The sequence below is a fragment of the Herpailurus yagouaroundi genome, unplaced genomic scaffold, assembly GCF_014898765.1.
Source record: "Herpailurus yagouaroundi ecotype Mexico unplaced genomic scaffold, PumYag 203, whole genome shotgun sequence".
Taxonomy (NCBI): Eukaryota; Metazoa; Chordata; class Mammalia; order Carnivora; family Felidae; genus Herpailurus; species Herpailurus yagouaroundi.
The window spans coordinates 8,951,601-8,978,303 of NW_024412434.1; the positions used below are offsets into that span (position 1 = coordinate 8,951,601).

At 35.3% G+C, this 26,703-nt stretch overlaps 1 protein-coding gene across 1 annotated transcript in view; it reads right to left on the minus strand.

Annotated features, from left to right (window-relative positions):
• Positions 1 to 26,703, minus strand: part of RAB18 (RAB18, member RAS oncogene family) — a 37,872-nt gene that overhangs the window by 6,858 nt on the left and 4,311 nt on the right. The window contains exons 2-4 of the mRNA XM_040451120.1: positions 25,511 to 25,566; positions 5,367 to 5,428; positions 598 to 670 (exon numbers count right to left, since the gene is read on the minus strand). Of these exons, the coding sequence (XP_040307054.1) occupies positions 598 to 670; positions 5,367 to 5,428; positions 25,511 to 25,566 (191 nt within the window). The remainder of the gene's footprint in view (positions 1 to 597; positions 671 to 5,366; positions 5,429 to 25,510; positions 25,567 to 26,703) is intronic.

A 26,703-nucleotide genomic window follows, 5' to 3' on the forward strand; every position in this document is an offset into this window, starting at 1 on the left:
AAATAAAATAAAATAAAATAAAATAAAATAAAATAAAATAAAATAAAATAAAAACCAAAACCTCACAAGCTATGTTCTCCCTAAAACTGATCAATATTTATTTTAAAAAGTTTCCCAGGATTATCAATAACAAGTACTTTTTAAGACTTTTTAAAAATTCTGTGTGATTATGAATCAACAGTGACAAGTGATTTGTGATATTTTTTAGGACTAATAAAACAGACTCCACCAAGAAACTAGCCATCTTCTTTTATAAACTAAAGCATATGTCAATACAATGCGGGCTGAAGATCAGTTTCTGGTGACACTCTTAAGACAGACCAATTACATGTGGATTAATCCTCAATTATGTCCATATCAACATGTGCTTTAAAACCAAATAGTCTGATCTTTATTTTTTAATTGCTAGACAAAGGACTGAAAAGAAATTCTGAAAGTTTAAATATTCATTAATATTAAATGAAGCTAATATGACTTCAAGTTACATAAAGGTACCCCGAACCTGAAGAAAAATAAAAACTTGCTGACCCTCACAGACAAGGAAAATCAGAAACTGCAATAATAAAACAACAATAGTATCTTAAAGTAAAGCCTTACCTAATATAACACCTTGTGCACCTCTGTAATAGCTGGGAGTTAATGTTCTGAACCTCTCTTGACCAGCAGTATCCTAAAAGTGACAATCAGTCATTATTAAATAAAACAAAATATAACAGATCTTCAATGTATTAAGAGTAGAAAGTCAAACAGCATTATTAAAAATAATATCTATGCACAAGCTCATGTAAAACTTGAAATTTAAAGATGTATTCTTACTGACAATTGTTACATACAATAAAACTAATAAATACTGACTCATCTCTAGAAAAAAATGCATCTAAGGAAAGAGGTTCTTTATAAAGATTTTTATCACACATGAGGGGCACCTGGGTTGACCCAGTCGGTTAAACATGTGACTTCAGCTCGGGTCATGATCTCACGGTCCGTGAGTTCGAGCCCCACGTGAGGCTCTGTGCTGACAGCTCAGAGCCTGGAGCCTGCTTCAGATTCTGTGTCTCCCTTTCTCTCTGCCCCTCCCCCACTCACACTGTCTCTCTCTCAAAAATAAAAACATTAAAAATTAAAAAAAAAAAAGACTTTTATCATACATGAAACACATTTCATTGAAAGCCATGGTTCTCTCCACTCGAGATGCACAATGAAATTTCCTGGGAAATCAAAAATACTGATGCCTGGGTCCAATCCCCAATGGTTCCGATTTAATTGGTCTAAAGTAAGACTGAAGTTTTTAAAATCTTCCCAAGTGATTCTAACATAGAATCAATTAAAAGAGAATTACAGGAGTGTCTTATTTTAGGTAAGCAATTTTTAGGTTGGACTTTTCAAGTGTTTTCTATTTATCTTCTTTTAGGAAAATGTATAAAACCAAGCCACTTGTTATCACATGGTTTCTGACACATCTCAGGGGTGATAAACAAGATGTACACTAGCTAGGAAGTTTAAGTTTCATGAGGAAGGAGACCTCGTCTGCTTAATCACCAGTTTAACCCCCATGCCTAGAGCAATTCTTGCCACAGGATTGTTGCTCAACTTTTGTTGAAAGAAAAAAAACTAACAAGTCTGTACTTCTGGGCCTGGTTCCTTCCGTCTTTTTTCTACCACCTTTGACTGTGGCTTCAAGGTACCTAAGACTTTTCAAAACAGCAGTTGACAAATGGCTCCCTCAGCCCACCACCTGTTTATTAAATAAAGTTTTACTGGAACACAGCCAGGCCCATTTGCTTGTGCATTGCCACATGCCTGCTTTAGGATTAGACTAAATATTTACTATCTGGCCTTTAAGAAAAAGTTTCCAGTCTGCTAATATAAAATAACCTGAAGAAAAGTGAAGACATATATCAAACATCACCTTAGCTGCCAGTCCCATGGCTGTAAATTGGAGCTTAGCTATGGGGCAAGCAGAAGCTCCTTCAGATATAAAACATGTTAATAACCTCTAAGAGGTTTATAAGATTGGAGAGGAATTTTAAACCAGCAATGACAGGCACCAGCAATTACCTACTTTCTTTGCCTGGTCAAAATACAGACTGCTTTAAGACAAGAGCAATAGCTAGAGAGTGTATGAGTAATTTTAGCCCCAGAAGAGAAACTTAAGATGAAAATAACTTTCAAAGTAAACCACTTTACATTTCCATTACTCTTCCCTTCCTCCAGATGAGCTTCCGTAAACGTACACTGTCTTTACTTCCAGATTCTTACCACTACAGAAACTGCCCCTAACCCTGCCATGTTGAAGTGAAAAAGATAACAAAATTAAACTTTCTAAACAGATAAATTTGAGATAAAAATGATCTCTCTTTACAAAAACTCCCTTTCCTCCAAAGTTTCTTACAAAACCTCTCTGATATTTAAAATTATTCAATCTGGGGGCGCCTGGGTGGCGCAGTCGGTTAAGCGTCCGACTTCAGCCAGGTCACGATCTCGCGGTCCGTGAGTTCGAGCCCCGCGTCAGGCTCTGGGCTGATGGCTCGGAGCCTGTTTCTGATTCTGTGTCTCCCTCTCTCTCTGCCCCTCCCCCGTTCATGCACTGTCTCTCTCTGTCCCCAAAATAAATAAACGTTGGAAAAAAAAAAAAAATTTTTTTTTTTAAAAATTATTCAATCTGCAGACTGAGTCAACTTTTCAAAAACAATAATATAAACAAGTTAACAAATAATAAAAATAATAATACATAATAAAAAATTATAACACAAAGATTAAAGTGAAGTGCACTTGCTATCTAAAGCAGATTATAATTTGGATAATCTGACATAGGTTAGGGCAAGGACCATGCAAGAAATATTTTAGTCTCAAGACTTTTTGTTATAAGAGAAAAATTCTGTTTGCATAATGAAACCGTATGCATGCTGCAATAAATTAATTTCCAGAACTAGCAGAAAGCATTTGACTATGAATTTTGCCCCCTTGGTCCTCACTGAGATCAAGTTCAATAACTGCCTTGATGAAACACAAAATAAAAATCACAACTGCAATTCTAGTTAAAATAAAATCCTAGAGCCAAAAGAAAAAAAAAAAAAGTTTTGATGTTAAAATACTGCACAACTTAATACACAAATATTTAAGTTAGTCCAGCTGTTTAGAGTCTTAATTTTTTTAGATTCACTTATAAAGATGTTTAAGTAGGTATGATAATTTGGGCAAAACCCCTGTGCCATAGTATGGGATCAGGAGTTATAATAACTATAAAATATATATGTTTAAATAGTCAAAAGTTAAGATTTTTGCTTGTGTTTGTTTTCAAGACAGGAATCTGCAATAACTGTAATGACATCTCTGTAAGAGAAGAAAAGCAGACCTTATTATCTGTGGTTTTCTTCTCTGATGTGAGAGGAGAGATTATTAAAGATAGAAATGGATAAAGGGTTAGGGAAGATCTGGAAAGGCAAAGTATCAGAATATGGGAGTGGCAGCGAGAGCAGCATATAAAGAAAAATAGCGTCAGAGGTGCCAAGTAGGCCACGATGTGTGTGCAGCACTTTCAGGAGCAATGAGGACAGGGCTATACTTGATTATTCTATTTGACTGATCCTGGGAGGGCCATCCAAATGGGAGGGGAACTGATTTTATGCATATAAATAAAACCACGGAAGAATTAGAGCAAACAATGGATTCATGTATTTCTTTTAATGAGTGAGAAGGCCTTCCTAAATACGACACGACACCCAGATTCATGAAGAAAAGTAACTGGTCTGACCATATAAGTACTAACACCTTGGTCTGGCAAGAACACCGCCCCCACACACTCATCCTAAACAAGATTTGAAGGTAAACGACAAACTGGAAAAAAATATTTGTAGCATATTTTTTCTGAACAGAAAGAAGCCAGCATTCTTTTTTTTTTAATTTTTTTTAATGTTTATTTATTTTTGACAGAGAGTGACAGAGCATGAGTGGGGGAGGGGCAGAGAGAGAGGGAGACACAGAATCCAAAGCAGGCTCCAGGCTCCAAGCTGTCAGCGCAGAACCCCTCGCGGGCCTTGAACCCATGAACGGCGAGATCATGACCGGAGCCAAATCAGATGCCCAACTGACTGAGCCACCCAGGCGCCCTGAAGCCATCATTTTTAATTAAACTGTTCAATATATTTCACTATGGCCTAGTCCAACATATGCCAAATTGTTTTCTGTTAGACATTACTATTCTGATTGATATCATAATTATATTTCAGGGAGAGGGGCAAATAGGCTACCAATCGTGTAAAGTACTATATGTTAGAAAAAAATTAACAAGAAAACATGAGATACACACAGTTAGTTGTTATTTAGGATAAAACTTGTGTTAGAAATAATATGCCATTCAGAGAATGCCAGGAAGATGAATCAGATGATACAATGCATGAAAATTTGTTGTTTCGATCTGTAGTTGATGTCCATTTACTATTTAATCACCATGCTGAAGTACATCTCATGTGATGACTGCTGACCAGTTCTAATATTATCACATGTAATAAAAATGGTTTCTATATTTAATTAGAGTATATGTGGGAATCAGATACACAAGAGTATATTTTTATAAATTATATGTATAATATATTTAGTATATTAAATATGTATTAGCAATCATTTAGATAGAAATAGGTAGGTAGGTAAATACATAGGTAGGTAGTAGGTGGATAGGAGGAGGGAAAAGACAGGCAGACAGACATAGACACTGAGCATCTTGGATGTTTTTGACAGTTAATGCTACTTTGTTCGGTCAGCACTACCACAAAAAGGTCTAGTTAGGAAAGCAATATGTATCAGAATGTTTGGATTCAAGGGCGGATAAAAAGAAGCCAGTAAGTAAAGAAAGACTGGGAATCAGTATTAAAAAATAAATCCAAAGTTGGCAAGCTCAGTTTTTATAAATATTTATACTAACAAACATGAAAAAATTATTTTTTCCTAAGTATCACTTCATCCCTTTCTCCCAAATAATTGCCTCAGTGTTAGCTGAGGCTATATTGTCTTCTGAAAACTTTAAAGAAACAGATTCAATAACAATAATTCTCTCTGGCAGACAAGATGATTTTTTATACTTTATTCTGCTTTTAAATGTTAAGGGATTATATACTTTAAAAATTTAAGTAAAACAAGTATCTATCTCATGTCCAATTATAAGCCATACTATTTATTGTTTATCCCTTAATCAATATCAAATTTCCCAAAAGATATTTAATATCAATTGTTCATGTACCTCTAGAACTCTACACACATCAATTTCTGCTTCTTTAAAAAGTAGAAGTTGAATACTTATATTAAATACATTTTTAAAACTCTTACCCCCCAAAAAAAAATTAAAAAAAATAAATAAATAAAACTCTTACCCAAATTGCAAGTTTGGCCTTATTTCCATCCACTGAAATTGTTTTCACCTTAAAGTCAACACCTTGAAAAAAATGAAAATACTAGTAAGAATCTCAGTAAAATAATACTTTTAAAATCAACTACCAAGAAAACCAGAAAGCTGAAAATTCTAATTCTTAGAGTCATGGATGTGAAAATTTAAAAAAAAAGTATCACTCAAGTTCAGTAGCTTAGGATTTAATCAGGATAAATGAAAACCAAATGCTAAATGCTTGCAGAATTCAAACACTCACCTATTTGTACTTGCTTGAAAAAAATTAAAAGTTTAATGAAAAAAAAAATTCAATGCAGTATGGTGATTAACAATGCACAATAAAAGCCAAGTCCTGGAATCCATGGTACTAATGTAGAGAAGACTACTGGGCTGATTCTGGACCAGGGCAATTTTCTAAGGGGCTCCAAAAGCATCTACACTGCATTATCAAGAGCCAATCCCCTAACTCAGATTCTGACTGTAGGCATCTTGGTAAAAATATAATAAAAAGTCCCCTATTCCTTGTCTTATGAATTCTTTGTTTTGTTTTTATCCAAAAAAACAGTATTCGTTCTATATGACTTTATTGATGATCACTTGCTACTGCATAACTGCAAAAGGAGAGTTTACACAAAAACATCTGGGCCCAATCTGCTAAGAAACTTCCTAAGTCAAAGAGGAGTACTCAAAGTGCTATGAAAATCTTCTGTAAGTACTAATTTAAGTAAAGAGAAGACCTCCATAAGAAGACACATAAGGTTTTACCACAGCAGCCGCCCCCCCAAACCCTCCCCCTTTCCAGGAAAAGGAGTTGACACATGCCATCTGGCTTAAATGAACAGTAACTGCCCACATGTCTTTAAAGAGTATCAAAATTAACGTGCAGTCTACCCCACTGGCCAGAGGGAAAGCATTAGCTCAAGAAGCTTGGAAAGAAACTTTCAAAAGATCGTATTAGCTTGTCACAATTAATTCAGAACAGCACAACTAAGATGAACAGCACCCTCATTCATATACTACTTCCTAGAATACCTGTCACCAATATGGAGACATATTAGTAATTCCTGGATGATTTCTGGTGATTCACTACAAACACAAATTAGATAATAAAAATACACTTCAAAATGTGCATTACACCAGCTCTTTCTGTATACCAAAGATTAAAAAAAAAAAAAAAAAAAAAGTTTGGTGTTTTGGGCTCGGGTGATAAAGTTGCTGATAAAGCCAAACCTAGAATCATGGGCAATTAAAGGACAGTGACAATTACAGCCCAAGGAAAAACTGAAGTGTGAAGTTTCTTTGCAGTTAAACAGACAAAAAATCTCATATTAAAAAATCTTGTATTCACCATGTTTCTAGATAAAGAAGTATTATACTATGCCATTTATGAAAAAATATATAAAATTATTTCCATTTTATTCATATTGCTTTAAAAACAACACCTGAGGGGCGCCTGGGTGGCGCAGTCGGTTGAGCGTCCGACTTCAGCCAGGTCACGATCTCGCGGTCCGGGAGTTCGAGCCCCGCGTCAGGCTCTGGGCTGATGGCTCAGAGCCTGGAGCCTGTTTCCGATTCTGTGTCTCCCTCTCTCTCTGCCCCTCCCCCGTTCATGCTCTGTCTCTCTCTGTCCCAAAAATAAATAAACGTTGAAAAAAAAAATTAAAAAAAAAAAAAACACCTGAGAAAACTCAAATGAGGGAAATGGCTCTGACTTGGTGCAGGTACTAAAATAAATTAAGGCCACTGGTAGACATTACAGAGAGACAACCTGTCATATATATTCTACAGCTAAATTCTCACAGTTTTTCAGAGAATAAAGAACGTTTTTCTCCCCTAATTACTCCAGACAACATGTTCAAGGGCAGACTGGCCTTTTTGCTAGCTACTGGCTAATTAATCTACCCAAGAAAAGAAACTCGCTGTTGCAGAATGTTTGTTTACCTTCCCTTTCCCAATCTCCTCTTTCTCTTTTACAGTTTCCTGTTTTTCATGTTAACTGACAATCTAATGACAGTCTCTGTCATATGTATAATTTATGTGTTAATAACAGTCTCAAAGTTACTTTTCTGAGATATTAAATGTGAAAGTCACAGATAACATCCTTAGGAAACAATGCCCACACAGGTAGCCTGAAAGGGTACCTCATCTGGACCCAGACCCTTCAAGTCCCCATTTCATCCTTCCTTGGTTCCTCTGCGGAATCTCATACTCAGATACTGAGCTCTTTAGCTTTCATATGCTCAAACTGCTTGCTTCTTCACCAAGTCTGGTGGTTCTGTTTTACAAGTGGCTCTTAATTTGCTTTTACTGGTGGCCATAGTGAGAATCTTTTTAATAAATGTGATTTTGCCAGCTTCTTACTAGATTTGATTAAACTACCTTTTCAACTTCCTCATGTGGATGATAAAAAGCTGACACCAAAAGCAGAATGTCTAGGCAAAAAACACTCCTGTGTTTCTCCTCTACTCTATTACAACAATGAACATGTCTATGACCAGATATTGTGAGGGTTTTTCCTACAAGTAATTCTCTGACTCTGCAGGGACATCAATGTCCTACAATTCAATTCAGTCTGATAGCATCAGATCCCACAGGGTAAGGGCTAACTATAAGTCCTTATAAGTCTTTTAAGTCCTATAAGCCTGCTGCTTCCATTTCAGATGCCATCCCAAATCCAGGTTGTTACCTGTGCTTCCAACTATCTGGCTATAAATCAAAGGTTCCCACAATCCCATAATCCCCTCCCTTGATTGGATTAATCTGTGGCTCACAGAACTCAGGAAAACAGTTTAGTTACTAGACTGTCGTTTTATTATAAAAGGATATAACCCACATGGAAGAGATGGAGAGAGGAGTAAGGCAAAATAAGGGGGAGTAGCATAAAGCTCCCATGCCCTCTCTAAGTGTGCCATCTTCCCAGAACTCCCATGTGTTTGCCAAAACAAAATTCTCATTAGCATTTTTAGGAAGGCTTTATTATTTAGACATAATTGATTAAATCAGTATTGCTCTTCAGTGACAATAAAATTTCCAGTCCCCTCTCCCCTCCCCTCAGGTAGGGAAGAACACAGTAGGACTGAAAATCCCAACTCCCTCTCCAGGCAACCAGCCTCCACACTTAAAGGCTTTCCAGAAGTCACAGTATCAACATAAACTCAGCTGTGCTTGCAAGGGGCTTCTTAAAGAAAAACCAAAGACTGCTCCAAATCAGTTAAGAAAATCAAAGAGTTTTAAAAGCTCTGTGCCAGAAACCAAATATATATTTCTTTCTATAAATCATAATATTCACAGAAGAACTACCATTTTCGCTTTCTTCTTGTTGTTCATTTGGGCTTGCATTTTTAATTAAATACTTAATTCAGTTTTTTTTAAGGTAATCTTTTTTTTTAGGCACACCTCTGTATCAATGGAATCACCTGCCTTGTCAAAAGGAGAAAAAGCAATCAACAGAAACTGACTCAGAAGCAACAAAGTTGTTAGAATTAGCAAACAGGAAACTAAAAACTATTTTAACTGTATAGCACATGTTGAAAAAGTTAAGTAGACATGAGAGATTAAAAAGACCCAAATCGGGGTGCCTGGGTGGCTCAGTCAGTTAAGCTGTTCTCACGGTTTTTGAGTTGGAGCCCTGTATCAGGCTCTCTGCTGTCAGCACAGAGCCCACTTCAGATCCTCTGTCCCTCTCTCTCTGTGCCCCTCCCCTGCCCATACAATCTCTCTCTCCTTTTCTCAAAAATAAACATTAGAAAAATAAATAAATAAAAGTAAAATAAAAAGTCTCAAATCAAACATCGAGAGATGAAAGGACAATGTCTGAGATGTAAAATACATGGGATAGATTAACAAAAATTCAACACTGTAGAAGAAAACATAAGTGAATATGAAGACACAGCAACAGAAACTATCCAAAAGGATACACAGGAAGAAGACAATTCAAAGAAAATGAGAAGGCATCAATGATCCGTGAGATAATTTCAATAAGCAGGCAACTACAGTGGACAAGAAAGTAGAAAGTCAAAAGACAGATCTGAAAAAATAATGGTCCTATATATTTCACAATTAATAAAAAGTATAAACCCACAGATCAAAAAAGCTCAATGAACCCCAAGCACAGAAACATGAAGAAAACTATACTAAGGGACATCATAACAAACTGCTCAAAGGTAAATAGGAAGCATTTCAAATGAACATTTTGAGTGAAAAGAAAAACATACATCAAAATTTTGTGGGATGTCATTAAAGCAACACTTACAGGAAAACTTATTAGCACTAAATCACTATATGAGAAAAGAAAAAAATATTTTACATGAGTGACCTCAGCTTCCAAATTAAGGCAATTTAAAAAGCAAATAAAATAGAAAATAAACAGAAGAGTGGAAATAGTAAAGTTCAAATCAGAAACTGATAAAATCAAACCTGCAAAACAATTTTTTCTTAAAAAAATCAATGAAACAAGGGGCACCTGGGTGGCTCAGTAGGTTAAGCATCCAACTTTGGCTCAAGTCATGAACTCACAGTTTGTCAGTTCAAGCTCCTTGTGGGGCTCTGTGCTGACACCTGGGAGCCTGGAGCCTGCTTCAGATTCTGTGTCCCCCTCTCTCTCTGCCCTTCCCCTGCTCACAATCAATCTCTCTCTCTCTCTCTCTCTCTCTCTCAAAAATAAAGATTAAAAAAAAATTTATTTTTAAATCAATGAAACCAAAAGTTGGTTTTATAAGGAAAAATCAATAAATATAAATTCTAGGCCAAAGTAATCAGGAGAAACAAAGACAAAAATTACCATTAAAAAGAATGACATCACATGACTATAGATTGTACAGAGGTTAATAGGATACTGAGGGAATGTTATAAACAAGTTCATGCCAATAAACCTGACAATTCAGATGAGATGTCAATTTCCTTGAAAGATTAAAACTACCAGAACTGACTCAAAAAGAAATAGATCATAACAAAATACCTAAAAATATCACTACAAAAAATTAACTAAACCCAAAAGAAGACAGTGCTGGAAGAAATAAAGGACAAAAACTCTATATAAAGACACACAGAGAACAAATAGCAAAATGTCAGTAGTAAATCCTTCCTTATCGGTAATTATGTTAAAGGAAGAGATTATCAAAATTTATATATATAAATATTATCTAAATACACAAATAAATATATTTAAAAGATCCAACTATATGCTGTCTACAAGAAACTCACTTTCAAGCTAGAAACATATTTAAGGTAAAAGTAAAAGGACAGAAAATGATATTCCATGCAAACAGTAACCAAGAAAGAAAAGGAGCAGCTTTAATAATATTAGACAAAATAGAATTTAAGTCAAAAACTATTACAAAAGACAAAGGACAAAATATATTGATAAAAAGGTCAACTCATCAAGAAGATGTAACAATTATAAACATATGCACCAAAGAAAAGATCCCAATATATATAAAGCAAACATTCACATAATTGAAGGAAGAAATACAGCATTAGTTGGAGGGTTGTTGTTTTTGTTTTTGTTTTTTTTTACTATTTTAATGTGATTTATTTTGGAAAGAGAGACAGAGCATGAGTGGGGGAAGGTCAGAGGGGGAGACAAAGAAGCTGAAGCAGGCTCCAGGCTCGGAGCTGTCAGCACAAAGCCCGACACAGGACTCGAACCCACAAACTGCCAAGATCATGACCTGAGCCAATGTCAGATGCTTAACTGACTGAGCCACTCAGGCACCCCTACTTGGAGATTTTAATACACCACTTTCAATAATGGATACAACAATCAGATAGATGACCAATCAGAAATAGAACATTTGAATGACAATACAAACCAGTAAGAACCAATAGAACATTCTACTCAACAACATGAGAAGAAACAGATTTGGGGGCACCTGGTTCAGTCGGTTATGAGTCTGATTCTTGATTTCAACTCAGGTCATGATCTCACGGTTTGTCAGATCAAACCCCACATCGGGCCCTCTGCAGAGCCTGCTCAGGATTCTCTGTCTCCTCTCTCTGTCCTTCCCCTATTCTCATCTCTCTCTCTCTGTCTCAAAATAAATAAACATAAAAAAATAAAAAATAAAAGAATAAATAGCTTTCTCAAGTGCACATGAAACACTGTCCAGGACAGACTATATGTTGTCTACAAGTATTATTAATACATTGTAAAGAATAAAATCATATGAAGTATTCTCATCACAATGGAATAAAACTAGAAATTAGTAACAGAAAGAAAACTAGAAAGTTCACACACATGTGCAAATTAAATAACACCCTTTAAACAACAACCAAAAGGTCAAAGAAGAAATCAAAAGGGAAATTAGAGCATACTTTCATACAAATGAAAACACAATATACCAAAACTTATGACATGTAGCAAAAGCAGTGCTAAGAGGGAAATTTATAGCTATAATACATACATTATAAGAAAATAATTATCTCAAATCAATAACCTAATTTTATACCTTGAAGAACTAGAAAAGAAGAGCAAACTACAGAAAGAAGGAACTAATGAAGATCAGAACCAAGATAAAGGATATGGGGAATTGATACACAATAGACAAAATCAATGACCAAGGGTTGGTTTTTTTAAAAGATCAACAAAACGGACAAGCTTTTAATTAGACAAAGAAAAAACAAAAGATTCCAATTACAAAACTCAGATATGAAAGTGGGGACATTACTAATTTTACAGAAAAAAAAGGCTATTAAGAGAATACTATGGACAATTATATACAACCTAGGTGAAATGAACAAATTCCTGAAAACACACAATTGACAAAACTGACTTTAAAGAAAATCTGAAGAGACCCATAACTAATAGAGATAGAATCAGTAATCAAAAACCTCCCACCAAAAAAAAAAAAAGGCCAGGACCAGATGGCTTCACTGATAAATTCCACCAAATATTTAAAGAGTTAACACCAATCCTCCTCACTTTTCCAAAAACTGAAAAGAACCCTTCCAAACTCATTCTATAAGGCTAGCATTATTCTGATACCAAAGTCAGAGAAAGATGCCACAAGTGAAGAAAATTACAGACCAGTATCCCAGAGGAATATTGATGCAAAAATCCTCAACACAATACTAGCAAACTTAATTCAGCAGCCTATTCAAAGCATTACACAACATGATAAAGTGAGTTTATTTCTATAATACAAGATTGATAGAATATAAGCAAATCAAATTAGTATATCCCATTATAGAATGAAGGGGGGAAAAAACACATGATTATCTCAATTCATGACGAAAACGGATTTTTACAAAACTCAACATCCTTTTATGATAAAAACACTCAACAAACTAGAAACAGAAAAAAATTTCCCTAACATGCTAGAGGCTATATAAACTCATAGCTGGGGTGCCTGGGTGGCTCAATCAATTAAGTGTCTAACTTCAGCTCAGGTCATGATCTTGAGGTTTGTGTTTGAGCCCCTCATCAGGCTCTGTGCTGACTGTGCAGAGTATGCTTGAGATATATTCATATTCTCTCTAGTCTGCTTGGGATATATTCATATTCTCTCTCTCTAGTCTGCTTGGGATATATTCATATTCTCTCTCTCTAGTCTGCTTGGGATATATTCATATCCTCTCTCTCTCTCTTTCTTTCCGCCCCCTCCTCCCTCCCGCCCTACTTGTGCACTCTCTCTTTCTCCAAATAAATAAACTTAAAAAACAATAAAACAAAAAACCTCACAGCTAACATTATACTCACTGGTGAAGGACTGACAGCTTTTCCCCTCAGATCAGAACAACACAAGGACACCTACCCCCACCACTTCTATTATACACAGTTTTGGAAATCCTAGTCAGAGCAAATAGGCAAGGAAAGAATATAAAAGGCACCCATATTGGAAGAAGTAAAATTATTTCTGTTCACAAATGATATGTTCTTGTATGTAGAAAATCCTAATCCTACACACACACACACACACACACACACACACACACACACATATACACCAAACAAAAAAAATCTGTTAGAATAAATGAATTCAGCAAAGTTGCAGGATACTAGATCAACATGCAAAAATTAGTGGCATTTGTATACACTAGCAATGAAGAATCTAAAAAGAAAATTTTTAAAAACCATTCCATTTACAACAGCACCAAAAAGAAAATACTTAGGAATAAATTTAACCCAAGAGTTTTAAGACTCACACACTGAAAACTACAAAACACTACTGGAAGAAATTACAGAAACAAGTAAGTAGTCAAATGTAAAATGGTACAGTCACTGTGAAAAACAGTTTGATGTTTCCTCAAAAAGCTAACAATAGAATTACCACATCATGCAGCAATTCCACTCTTTGGGTATAAAGAACTGACAGCAGGAGCTCAGATACTTGCACAACAATATTTACAGCAGTATTATTCACAACAGAAGGCTGTGGCAATTCGAGTGTCCATGAACAGATGAACAGATAAACAAAATGTGGTTTATACATACCATGGAACATTATTCAGTCATAAAATAGAATGAAATTCTGATACATTAAGCTATAAGATGGAATGAAATTCTGATATATGCTTCAAAATGGATGAACTTTACATACATTATGCTAAGTGAAATAGGCTACTCACAAAAGGACAGATAGTGTATAATTCTACCTATATGAGGGACCTAGAATAGACAAGTTCGTAAGGATACAAGGCAGAATAAAGGTTACTGCAGACTGAAGGGGAAGTGGAGTGAGAGCTATAGTTTAACTGGCAAAGAGTTCCTAGTGTTTGAGGTAATGAAAAAGTTCTGAAAATGGATAGTCGTGATGGTTGCAAACAATACAAATGTACTTAATGCTACTGAATTGTAAACTTAAAAATGGTTAAAACGGTCAATTTTGTGTTATGTATAGTTTACCACAATGAAAAATAAAATAGATAACTGAAGAGCCCTGAATCTATTTAAGAAATTGAATCTATAGTTACAAACGTTTCCACAAAAAAATATCAGGGCCAGAGTGAATTCTACTGAACATTTAAATAACAATCCATTCTAAACAAACTCCTCCAGGAAACTGAGGAAGAGTGAATACTTTCTTAGTCACTCTATGAGTTGTGCCTTACCCTGATTCCAAAACCAAAGACATTAAAGTTAAAAAACTATAGGGGCACCTAGGTGGCTCAGGAGGTTGAGTATCCAACTCTTGATTTCGACTCAGCTCATGATCCCAGGGTCATGGGATAGAGTCCCATGTTGGGTTCTGTGCGGAGCAGGGAGCCTGCTTAAGATTCTCTCTCTCCCTCTGCCCCTCTCCTCCACTCATGGGTTCTCTCTCTCTCTCAAATAAAAATATTTATATATACATATATGTAATTAAAAACTATAGATTAATATCCCTTATGACTACATATGAAAATCCTAAATAAAATTTTATCATAACTAATACAAATATGTATAAAAGAACAACACATCACATAACCAAGTGGGGTTATCTTAGGAACAAAAGGTTGATTTAACACTGAAAAAAGCAATGTGGACTTTACTACATTAAACTAAAAAAAGAAACTTCATATGATCATCTCAACAAATGCAGAAAATGTACTTAACAAAATGCAACATGCATTCCTGATAAAACCTCTCAGTAAACTAGAAACAGAAAGGAAATCGCTCAACCTGATAAAGGGCATCTATGAAAAAATACACCTAACATCTCACTTAATAGTAAAAGACTTAATGTTTTCCCCTTTATACCAGGAATAAAAGAAGGATATCAACCCTCATCACTTCTCTCAACTTTTTTTTTTTAGCCTGGGCAATAAATAAAACAGTCATCCAGATGGGAAAGAAAAAGATGTAGAAATTCAATGGAATATACGGGATTAAAAAAAAATGTTCCTAGAACTATTAAGCAAGTTTAGCAAGGTTGGAAGATACAAACTAAACATTTAAAAAATGTATTGTATTTCTATATATTAGCAATTAGCAAAGGATTTTTTTAATTTTAATACCACCTTTTAATAAAAATCTATTAAATATTTAGGGCTAAATCTGACAAAAGATGTAAAAAACATGTAACCACTCTGAAATTTTAAAATACCTAAATGAACAGAGACATCTAATTTGTTCTCTGATCATAAGACTCAATATTGTTAAAAGGTTAATTCTCCCCAAATTGATCCATATAGATTCAACTGCAATCCCTACAAAAATCCTGGCAAGCTTTTGTTTGTAAATCAACTATCTAATTATAAAAATTGGGAAATGCAAAGAAACCAGAATAACCAAAATAATTTTGAAAAAAGTACAAAATTGGTAGACCAACAATATATGACTTCTAGATCTATTATAAAGCTACAGAAATCAAGATAGTAAGGCACTGACATAAAGACAAATAAATTAATGAGACCGAGTCCAGAAACAGACTCACACATATATAAACAACTGATATTTTTACAAAGGTCCAAAAGCTATGCAGTACAGAAGGGACAGTCTTTTCAACAAATGATTTTAGAACATATACACAATAGGGCAGGTGAGGGGAGGAGGAAAAAGAACTTTGATTCATATATGTTTTATACTGTACCCAAAAATTAAATCAAAATGAAGCACAGACCTAAAGTAGCACATAAAACTGTAAAACATCTAGAGGAAAACATAGGGAGAAAATCATTCCAACCCTCTGTTAAGCAAAAGGGTACAACACTGAAACCATCATTTTTTTTGAGGGGGCGGGCAGCTCACAAGTGCACACACCTGGGGCAGAGGGAGAGAGAGGGAGGCAGAGGGAGACAGAGAGAGACAGAGAGGGATGGAGGGAGGCTCTATACCCAGTGCAGAGCCAGACACAGGGCTCAATATCATGACCATGAGACCATGACCTTAGCCAAAATCAAGAGTGGGACACTTAACTGACTGAGCCACCCAGGCGCCCCTGAAACCACTACTGATAAGAAAAAATTGACAAATTGAATTTCATCAAATTACGAATTTCTGCTTTTAGAAATTTGTTAAGAGAATGACAAGAGGAGCCACAGACTAAGAAAATATCTGCAAAGCACATATCATGTAATAAGGGACTTACATGCAGAATAAAGAACTCTCAAAACTCAACAATAAGGAAAAAAAATTTAAAAATGAACAAAAGATTTACACACTTCACACACACACTCAAAATACAGACAGCTAGCTAGCAAATATGAACTTTAAAGACACTCAACATCATTTATCAGTAGGCAATGCAAACTAAACTACAATGAAATTACCAAGACATACATATTGGAATGGTTAAAATTTTTAAATCTGATTGTGCTAAGTGTAATAGGGGAGGGTGCAGAGAACAGGAACTTCCATACACTACTAGTGGGAATGTAAAATGATGCAATCACTCTATTAAAAAATGGATGAAAGTTAAACATGCATTTACCATATGATCCAGCAATCCTATTACTGGTCTATTTACTCTAAGGTTATAAAAATTAATATTTATATAAAATCCTATACCTGAATGTTTATAACAGGTCTATTCATAACCATCAAAAACTGGAAACAATCCAATGTCCTATAATAAGTGGATGGATAAATCAACTCTGCAACATCCATGCAATGGAATACAACCCAGCAATAAAAAGAAACAAATGACGGGGTGCCTGGGTGGCTCAGTCGGTTAAGCATCCAACTTCAACTCAGGTCATGATCTCATGGTTCGTGAGTTTGAGCCCCGCGCTGGGCTCTGTGCTGACAGCTCAGAGCCTGGAGCCTGCTTCGGATTCTGTGTCTCCCTCTCTCCCTGCCCCTCCCCCACTCATGCTGTCTCTCTCTCTCTCTCTCTCTCTCAAAAATAAACAAACATTAAAAAAAAGAAACAAATGACTGATGTGCAACAGCTTGGATATAGTTCAAAGGTACTATGTTAAGTGAAAAAAGTCTAAAAAGTTTGCATACTATATTCCATTTACACGACATTCTCAAAAAGATAAAATTATAGTGATGAAGACTGAGCAGGGGCAGTCTTCAGGGGCTAGAGGCAAGGAAAAAATAAGACTGAAGAGGCAATAGGTAGTTTTTTGGGGGGATGATGAAACTGCTTAATATCTTAACTGTGGTAATAGTTAAATGACTATACAAATTTGTATAATACACGTTAAAATTCAAAAAACCTGTATCCCCAAAAAAGTCAATATTACTGTGGGATAACTTTTAAAAAACATATGCTAGTAACAGAACATATCAAAAATATTTTCTGAAAGAATAAATTATCAGAGAACATGTATTATTTCTGCTTCTTTCCTATTTAAGATTTACTTTGGTGCTAAGTCTAAGACTGATTTTGTAAAATTTTTCCATGGGCTTTTAAAGTAATGACTTCTTCACTTAAAAGATTTGTCAATTAAGGGGTGCTTGGCTGACTTTCAGTAGAGCATACAACTCTTGATCTTGGGGTTGCAAGTGCAAGCTTCATGTTGGGTGTAGAAATTACTTAAAATAAAATCTTTAAAAAAAAAAAGATTTGTTGATTGCGTTATGCTATTTCCCTATGGCCGCATTTGTGTCTTTTGGATTTATTTATGGAAAAGATATAACAAATCTCCTAATATAACTGTATTCTCATCATATTATTCCCTTGTGTTTTGAATAGGTTTTGGTTATATATATATATATATATATATATATATATCATCTATGTTTGGTGCCTACTTGTTTAAGACTGTTATAACTACACTGTTAATTAATTGGGCCTTTCATTATTGTAACTGTCCTATTTCATTATGTCCAGTGCATTAACCTTAAATTCTACTTTAAATTTAAATTACCTTATAGTACTGCCTCTGCTTTTGTATTGTTTACATTTGCCTGGCCCATCCCCTTATTTTCAACCTCTCATTATTTAAGTACTCCTCAATTCCATGACAATATAAATTATTAGGAGGCCTGGATCTATTCACATTTAATTAACTGATATATTTTAATTCTGTTGCTTCCTTCTCATGTTTAACATTTTTGGCATTCTGCTCAAACCTGTGTTTGATCCTTTTAATTTCTGTATTACTATGCTGTGATTAAAAGATTACCAAGTTAGAAGTTAGGAGGCTGGGTTCAGTCTCAGCTCTCTCACTGAGGTCTAGAAGGTGACGTCTACATAGGCAGGAGGTTAACCTCTTTAAGTCAATTTCCCCCTTCTCATCAAGGAATATAAAACTTGCTGCTTTACCTGGGTTTTAGTTTTTTGGTGGGAGGGAGGGTGGAGAACATCAGGGGAAGGGGACATCAAGAAGGATACTATAAGAGCTTTAAGGATCCAATGGGGAACAAGATTATAAGGACCTAGATCTCCAAATCTGAGTTTACAAACAACTTTAAAAGTATCAACAATGAAACGAGGGAAGTGCTCTGCTACCCAGAGGATAGAGTAAATATGATTTAAGAGTTAAGAAAGAGTGGAAGCTAGGGGTGAGAAATGAAGATGTACAAAACCTCATGAAGATTAAAGTCTGGGAGATGAAGAATAACCTGGGAGGCCAGGGGTTTTTGTGATGACTACTCAGAGAGGGACAAACAATAATGGTTTTAGGGCAAAAAGCAATAGCAAGTTTAAAAATGTTTGAGAGGAAAGCAGGGGGGGGGGGGGGAGTGGAGGAAGGTCTTCTGAGAGAAGTAGGCTGAATTCCAAGACCCCAACTTGACTCCTGCTGATGGACAGGAAGCTGGTAGAGGGTTGGATGGTCTTACTCCAAATGAATATCATTACCCAATAAATAAGAAATAAAGTGACAACAAAATAGCCTGGAAATTAGGAAACACATCCCTAAATCAAAGATTTCAAATGTTTGGGGCACCTGGGTGGCTCAATCCGTTAAGCATCCGACTCTTGATCTTAGCTCAGGTCCTGATCTCAGGGTCGTGAGTTCAAACAATGCAGTAGGCTCTGTACTGGGCGTGAAGCCTACTTAAAAAATAAAAATAAAAATAAAAAAATTCAAACGTTCAAAGAAAGCTAAACTGAAAATTCAGACTATCTAGTGTGCAATGAAAAAGTACTAGACACCCTACTAAAACCTATGGGGCACAGCAAACATGTTCTTCAAGAATATCTTTATTAAATAAGGACTGAAAAGAAGGCAACTTAATACTCATCATAAGAAACTAACAAACCAAAAGAAAAGTAGGGAGAAGGAAAAAAATGAAGCAATTTCTCAAACAATTAAATAAATATGTTCCTAAGAAAAGACAGACTACAAAAACATCCAAGTTTAGAAATGAAGGAAAAGCATAAACAATTAACTTAAGAGATAAATTGGGAGGCTTTCCCAGTTCCACTCCCAAGGCTGTCCTAAGAAATAGAAAACCGGAAGAGGTTAGAATGGTAAAGAAGGGAGAAGGATCAGAATGACTCACAGGTAAAATGTAACCTCTACAGAACAGATAGTTCCAATATTGAAGCTAATAAAGACAATTTTAAAAGATAGAAAACTCTTTCATTTTATAAACCAAAACTCTTTCATTTTATAAACCAATACAACTTTAATATAAAATCCTGTTTTTAAAAAAATAAAGACTATCTTGTCTACAAAAACAGATATAAAAATCCTAAACTATTAGTCAACATAATCCAGAAATATGTCAAAAATATGAGTGAAGACCTATCTAGGAAAGGAAGGACCCTTCCGTATTAAAAAGTCTTATCAACCATTAATCAGTGCTGACAAGGCATATGAAAAAAGTCATACTCTCTCCCAATAAAACCCTTAGTAAAAGAGGAAAAAAGAAATTATTTACATATGATGAAGACCATTTGTCATTATTCTAAATACAGAAATGCTAGAGCCCTTTTTATTGCTTTACTCCAATTAAAATGTTTAACTGAATGAAATTACATGAAACAGAATAGTTACATTTTTCTTCTAACTACCTAATATTTCCAAATAATTTAACAGGTTTGTGTTATGGCATTAAACAAGATATATAAAGTCACTATTTTAAATAAATTGTCATTTTGTTAAGTCAGCCCAAACCATAAGGTAACTTGTGGATGGAACAGATTTGGCCGCTTGTCCTTAGAAGCCAAACACAGGTAATATGAGGGCACACTCATTAATATTTTTAAAAGCTTAACAAGGGAGTAATAAGAATCACTGACTTAAGTCAACCAATCACAACCAAAATTTGTCTACATTGAAATGTATCAAACTTCAAACCATTTTCATATATTTTAGCAATTATGTCTTACAACCAGATTAAGGAACAGTTTGTGAGCTATCTTAAGTAGAGAACTCGTTTTAAATTTTCTAATTTTTTTATTTGAAAAAAAGTTTTACTTAAAGCACTTTTTCTACTCAAAGGTAAGTTACCTAAAACAGAGTAAATTAAAAAACAAAAACTTAAAAAATATTAAAAATAAAAATAAAAACTTTAACATGAAGCAAATTTTGCCCATGTAATCAAATTATATGAAATTAGTGTAACTAATTTCTACAAGATCTAACCGATGCTTACCATTTCAATTAGTTCTATTTATGCAGCCGATTAAGTACCATCATATGGCCTTGCCACAGCAGAAAAAGAAACTTTATGCCTTTTTCTTTCAAACACCCCTACGTAGCAAACAAAAAAACCTGTTCAATATATTCTTACAATTTTGTGTGTGTATTTATTTTTATGTCAGAAATAATTACCTTGGGTTATACCTTTGTATCTGTTGCCTCATTCTATTTCTTCTTCTAAGATTCAAATACACATATGCTGAATCTCCTTTTCTGATTTCCACATCATTTTCTCTAATGTGTTTTAACATTTTTATTCACTTTGATAAATTCCACCCACTTTTTCCATTTCTAGCTTCCCTGTCCTTTATTTTGTTTTCCACAGTCTCTACTGTCCCTTGTGATCCTTCTAATTTCACCTTCATTTCAGCGATGGTTTTATTTTCTTACCTTATTTTTCTTTCTGCTCAATCAGCTTACATTGCATTTTCTCATGCGGCTACACTATCTCTTCCCTGACCTCTTCTATCACTGCTTTGTGCTCTCAGTGGTAAATACTTCCAAAAAGTGTTTTATTTATTTATTTTTTTAATTTTTTTAACGTTTTATTTATTTTTGAGACAGAGAGAGACAGAGCATGAACAGGGGAGGGGCAGAGAGAGAGGGAGACACAGAATCGGAAGCAGGCTCCAGGCTCTGAGCCATCAGCCCAGAGCCCGATGCGGGGCTTGAACTCACGGACCGCGAGATGGTGACCTGAGCTGAAGTCGGATGCCCAACCGACTGAGCCACCCAGGCGCCCCCAAAAAGTGTTCTAAATTAACAAAATGGTTGGAGATGATTTTCAACTCCCTTACAGAAGTATTTTTTCTGTTGAGTATGCGTTATCTGTCCTTGGTTTTTCTGCTACTTTCTTCCTTTTTGATTCTGGAAAGGTAGGAGTGGCCTTCAGCTGAAATCCTTTTGTTAATTCATCTTTAAAGGAGGTTGGGGGTTTTTTGGATAAGCTATTTGTAAGAGGTTCATGAAGAAGGCCATAGTGACCAGTTCTTGACCAGAAAAACTTTGTCTTGATTCAGGGTTTTACATGAGAATCTTTTTTTTTTTTTTTTTTTAATTCTCAACAGCCACTGGAGACAGGCAGCCCTGAGGTTTTCAGGATGCAAAGACATCTCCTCCCCACTGCTACAGAGACAGAAAAATGCCAAAAAAAAAAAAAAAAAAAGCCTGTTTGGCTTCATCTCCCCAACTTCTTAGAATCAAATCAGGTACAGGGAAACTCCTGCCATCAGCTTTAAAAGCCCATGTCGCTTTCGCAAACAAGGGATTTTGGTTTTGCATCTCAGGGTGGGCCTCTCGGTTTCATGAAGCATCTCTTGCTGGTTCCAAGCTCTATAGCTGTGGCATCCTCGCTCCACTTCCCACACGCAGCCTGCTTATTCTCGCTGCTTTTGGCAGACATTCCGCCTATTTTGTGGCCTAGGGTTTTTAGCTCTCTTCTAGTTCAGTGGAATACAGTGTATGTGTTTTACTTTTTCCCTCTCTTTGTTGTTACTCTGGCCAACTGCCAGAAAGGAAAAAAAGAAAACGCCAACTTTATTGTACCATCCCCAGACTCAAAATCTAACAAATATGTTAAAAGGATATGTTATACAAGACAAAAACTTGAGTGTCTCACCACATTATAGAAAGATAAAAGTATGCTTTCCTTACTATTTTATTGATAAAATACTAATTTTCCACAATGCACTAATTTTTACAAGGTCATTATAGCAAATGGGCTAATTGCTTTTATTTTAAAAACTCATGTGTATGTTAGTTATAACCTAAGGCAGAAAATAATCTGATGCCTAAATGTAAAAGATACTTTTCAAGACCCAGGGCCCATCTGGGGAACAAATTATGTATATACTCATCAGTATGCCACAACCTCAGTATTTGTTTTTAAATTTTTTTTTCAACGTTTTTTATTTATTTATGGGACAGACAGAGCATGAACGGGGGAGGGGCAGAGAGAGAGGGAGACACAGAATCGGAAACAGGCTCCAGGCTCCGAGCCATCAGCCCAGAGCCTGACGCGGGGCTCGAACTCACGGACCGCGAGATCGTGACCTGGCTGAAGTCGGACGCTCAACCGACTGCGCCACCCAGGCGCCCCTCAGTATTTGTTTTTAAAGCAGACAAAGTCTTTTTAATAGTAAGGACAACACATAATTTATCATACTCCCCAGATTCCAATCGGGTTTGAAATGAGGACAGATGGCTTTATATTATATATGGATCATTCCCTAAGTAAAATTTTAACTCTAGGCAAATTCATTTTCCTGCCAGTTACTACCCTTCTCCTCACTATCCATTGTTAGGCATGTTCTGAGTGAAATGAAGTTTTACTACCAATTTTTTAAAGGAACAAGTAATATATAAAAGCCAAATTAAAATGGATTTTAAGTTACTAGTGTTTTAAATTTTGTTTAATGTTTTTATTTTATTTTTGAGAGAGAGTGAGAGACAGAGCGTGAGCCAGGGAGGGGCACAAAGAGAGGGAGACACCGAATCTGAAGCAGGCTCCAGGCTCTGAGCTGTGAGCCCAGAGCCCGACGCGGGGCTCGAACTCATGAACCATGAGATCATGACCTGAGCCAAGGTTCGATGCTTAACCAACTAAGCCACCCAGGTGCCCCTAAATTACTAGTGTTTTAAATGACTCCTTTTCACACACATAAAAGTAAATCGGTAAATGTTAATATGCCACACAAAAGCTAAGTAATGCTTAGTATAACTGACTAAACATTTAGAGGCACTGTGAGTACATATTGATAGAAAGAAACAAAAAAGAGACCTCCTCCTTACAGAATTGTAAATAAGAAATGTAGATGGAATGATGGGACTTGAAAAAATCACCATTTGATAACCACCACAGTTAGAATGACAGAATGACACTTCATAGTAAAGAAATTTGACATATGTCACTTTAAGTAACCTAAATCCCATCACAGGAATGGTACAGATGTCCACCATGCTCTGAGAAACACTTTGAAGAATTCCTGTCAAAAAGGCATAACCTGAATCTAACCATGAGGATACTTTGGACAAATGCAATTGAAGGATATTCTACAATGTAAGTGACCTGTAAGAACTCCAAAAATGTCAAAGCCATGAAAGACAAAGAAAAACTGGAGAGAAATGACAACTAAATTGTGTGTGATCCTGGACTGGATCCTGGACCAGAAACAAAACATAGTTTTTTCTTTTTTTTTTTCTAAATAAGACATTAGGGAGACAATTAATGAAATCTGTCTATATAGAGTAGAATTGTATCCATCTTCATTTAGGAAATACACACCAAAGTATTTAGAGGTTAATCATATCTCCATTTTTATTCTCAATTAAAAAAAAAAAAAAACAAGAATACTGGTATGTGTATGTAAAGGAAGAATGACAAAGCATATGTTTAAAGCATAAATATTAATGTTTGGGGCTATGCAAAAATTCTTGTACTATTTTTATAACCTTTCTCTAAGTATGAAATCATTTAACATTTGAAAAAAAAGGAAACAAAAATAAATCTACACACACAATAAATGAAAACAAATAAAGCCAGTTAAGAGAAACTCATTTTCCCTAATAATAATGCTAGGATCGTATTTACTACATTCTGCTCATCAGATCATGAAATTTTAGAGCTGTAAGAAAAATGTATTATCTCTCTGAAAACAGTGAAGTTAAAGGACTTGCTCAAAATCTAGACAACTGGTTCAAGGCAGAGCCAAGACTACTATCCCGCTCTGACTCAGCTCTTTCACATACTGCACGCTGTCTCTTGATACTTTTCTATTGTCATCTACTCCCTAAACCTGTGACACACCAAAATATTTAGCTCTATTTTCTCATGTATTCTAGTAAGCTAGTGTAGCAAACCACTTTCAGGCAATCTAAATTTCATTTTAAAAAGCCACTTAGGTATTACTGCTTCTAACAATCTTTAACAACTAGTATCAATAAACCTGTTGAGTTCAGAACATATGCAGGATACTGTAGCAAACGCTAAAAAGGCAACACAGTCTACTAGTAGGTGATACTGTTAGGTCCATGATGATAGACACCAAGTCTGCATTATTCATCATTATAACCCAACCTCTCAGGACAATGCCTGGCATACAATAAAATTCAGATAATTATATGCTGCTAAATAAAAGACAATGCATAGTACAAGAAAGAAATGTGTGTACAGATAATCATAATATCCACAGTGATAAAACAAAGTGCCATGAACCAAGAAATAAAGTTAGTTTTGCTTGGTGAGATCTACAAAGGCTCCAGAAATTTAATGAAACCAAGTTGAGCCTTGAAAGATAAAGAAGACATGAAAGCAACAGACATGGAAGCAATGGGGTGGTGAGATGAAGGATAGAAGGAATCAGATAAAACAGACTGAAGGCAAGAAAATATGTGGCATTTCTATTGAATTTTTATTTAATTTAATTTTTTTTACTTTTTTACATTTATTTATTTTTGAGAGACAGAGAGAGAGAGCGCGTGAGCAGGGGAAGGGCAGAGAGAGAGAGAGACACAGAATCAGAAGCAGGCTCCAGGCTCTGAGCTGTCAGCAGAGCCTGACCCAGGGCTCGAACCCACAAACCGTGAGATCATGACCTGAGCCCAAGTCGGATGCTTAATTGACTGAGCCACCCAGGCGCCCCTCTATTGAATTTTTAAATACAGGCTTACCTATCGTTGCTGCAAGTTCTGGATCAAAAGTATCATCTGTGAACCTCAAGAGCAGGCTAAAAGAGATGTTAAAAACACAGATTAGAAATTTCTCTTTTTTTCTTAACCATGTATTACATTTTGTTACAAATTAGACACAAATAAGAATCGCTGACGTTGGTCTGCTCCCACAAATACTGCCTCAGTGCAGGTATATAAATACTGCTTCAATACAGGTATATTAAATTATTGAAAATAATTTAATTATTTATTATTATAATAATTTAATTCCAATAATTAAATTATTGAAAAGGCAATAAAAGAATCCCAAGAGCAAAATAGTTTACTTAATATAGTCCCCATGCTCCCCTACATAATTCCCAAGTGTGAAAAGATTTGGGCTGTGTTTTGGTTTTGGTTTTGAACTGTACTGGTACGTCCTTGTGAGAAAATAGTATCGGCAAAAACATTATACTGTGACATGGACAAAAGGGGGGAAAATAAGTCTTTTGGAATACAACAAATTAATGTTTTAAGTCTGATGTGTAATCCACTCTGAATTCTCACCTGTAAAATCATACAGGTGAGAAAATCTATCATTTTGTAACAAGTAGTAGGACTACTACCTAAGTGGGAAGAAAAGATCTAGCAAAAAGTGAGGGTAGACAGATCATACCAGAGACAGAATAACTATATTCTGGCAAATGCTAAGTAGGGTGTATGAAATCAAGTAGGCCACAGGGAGCTACTGAAAGCTTAAAAAAAAAAAATGGCAAGAAATGCTCTTACATTTTGAAAATGTAGAGAAAAGTTAATGACAGGAAAAAAAAAGCAAGAAAATTAACAGAAGACAACTGCCATGGTTATGGTGAGAGATAAGGACTAAATCCAGGAAACAGTAAAGAAACTAGAAGGGAAGAGATGAAATAAAAGCAAAAGACACCATTAGGAGTACTCTAAGATTATATATCTCCCAGAATTACTTATTTAATGTAAGGTAAAGTGCCAGTTATTAAAAGCTCTTCAAAAATAAAATCAAAACTTTTCTTAAAGCCCTGGATTTATAAAATTAATCAATCCTCCCTCACATCATCTCCAACAATAGGACTAGATTGTTCTATTCACCTGTAAGCATTAGTAAGATCAAGGAAATAGCTATCAGATGTTTGAACTGAAAAAAAAAATTATATATATATATGTGTGTGTGTGTGTGT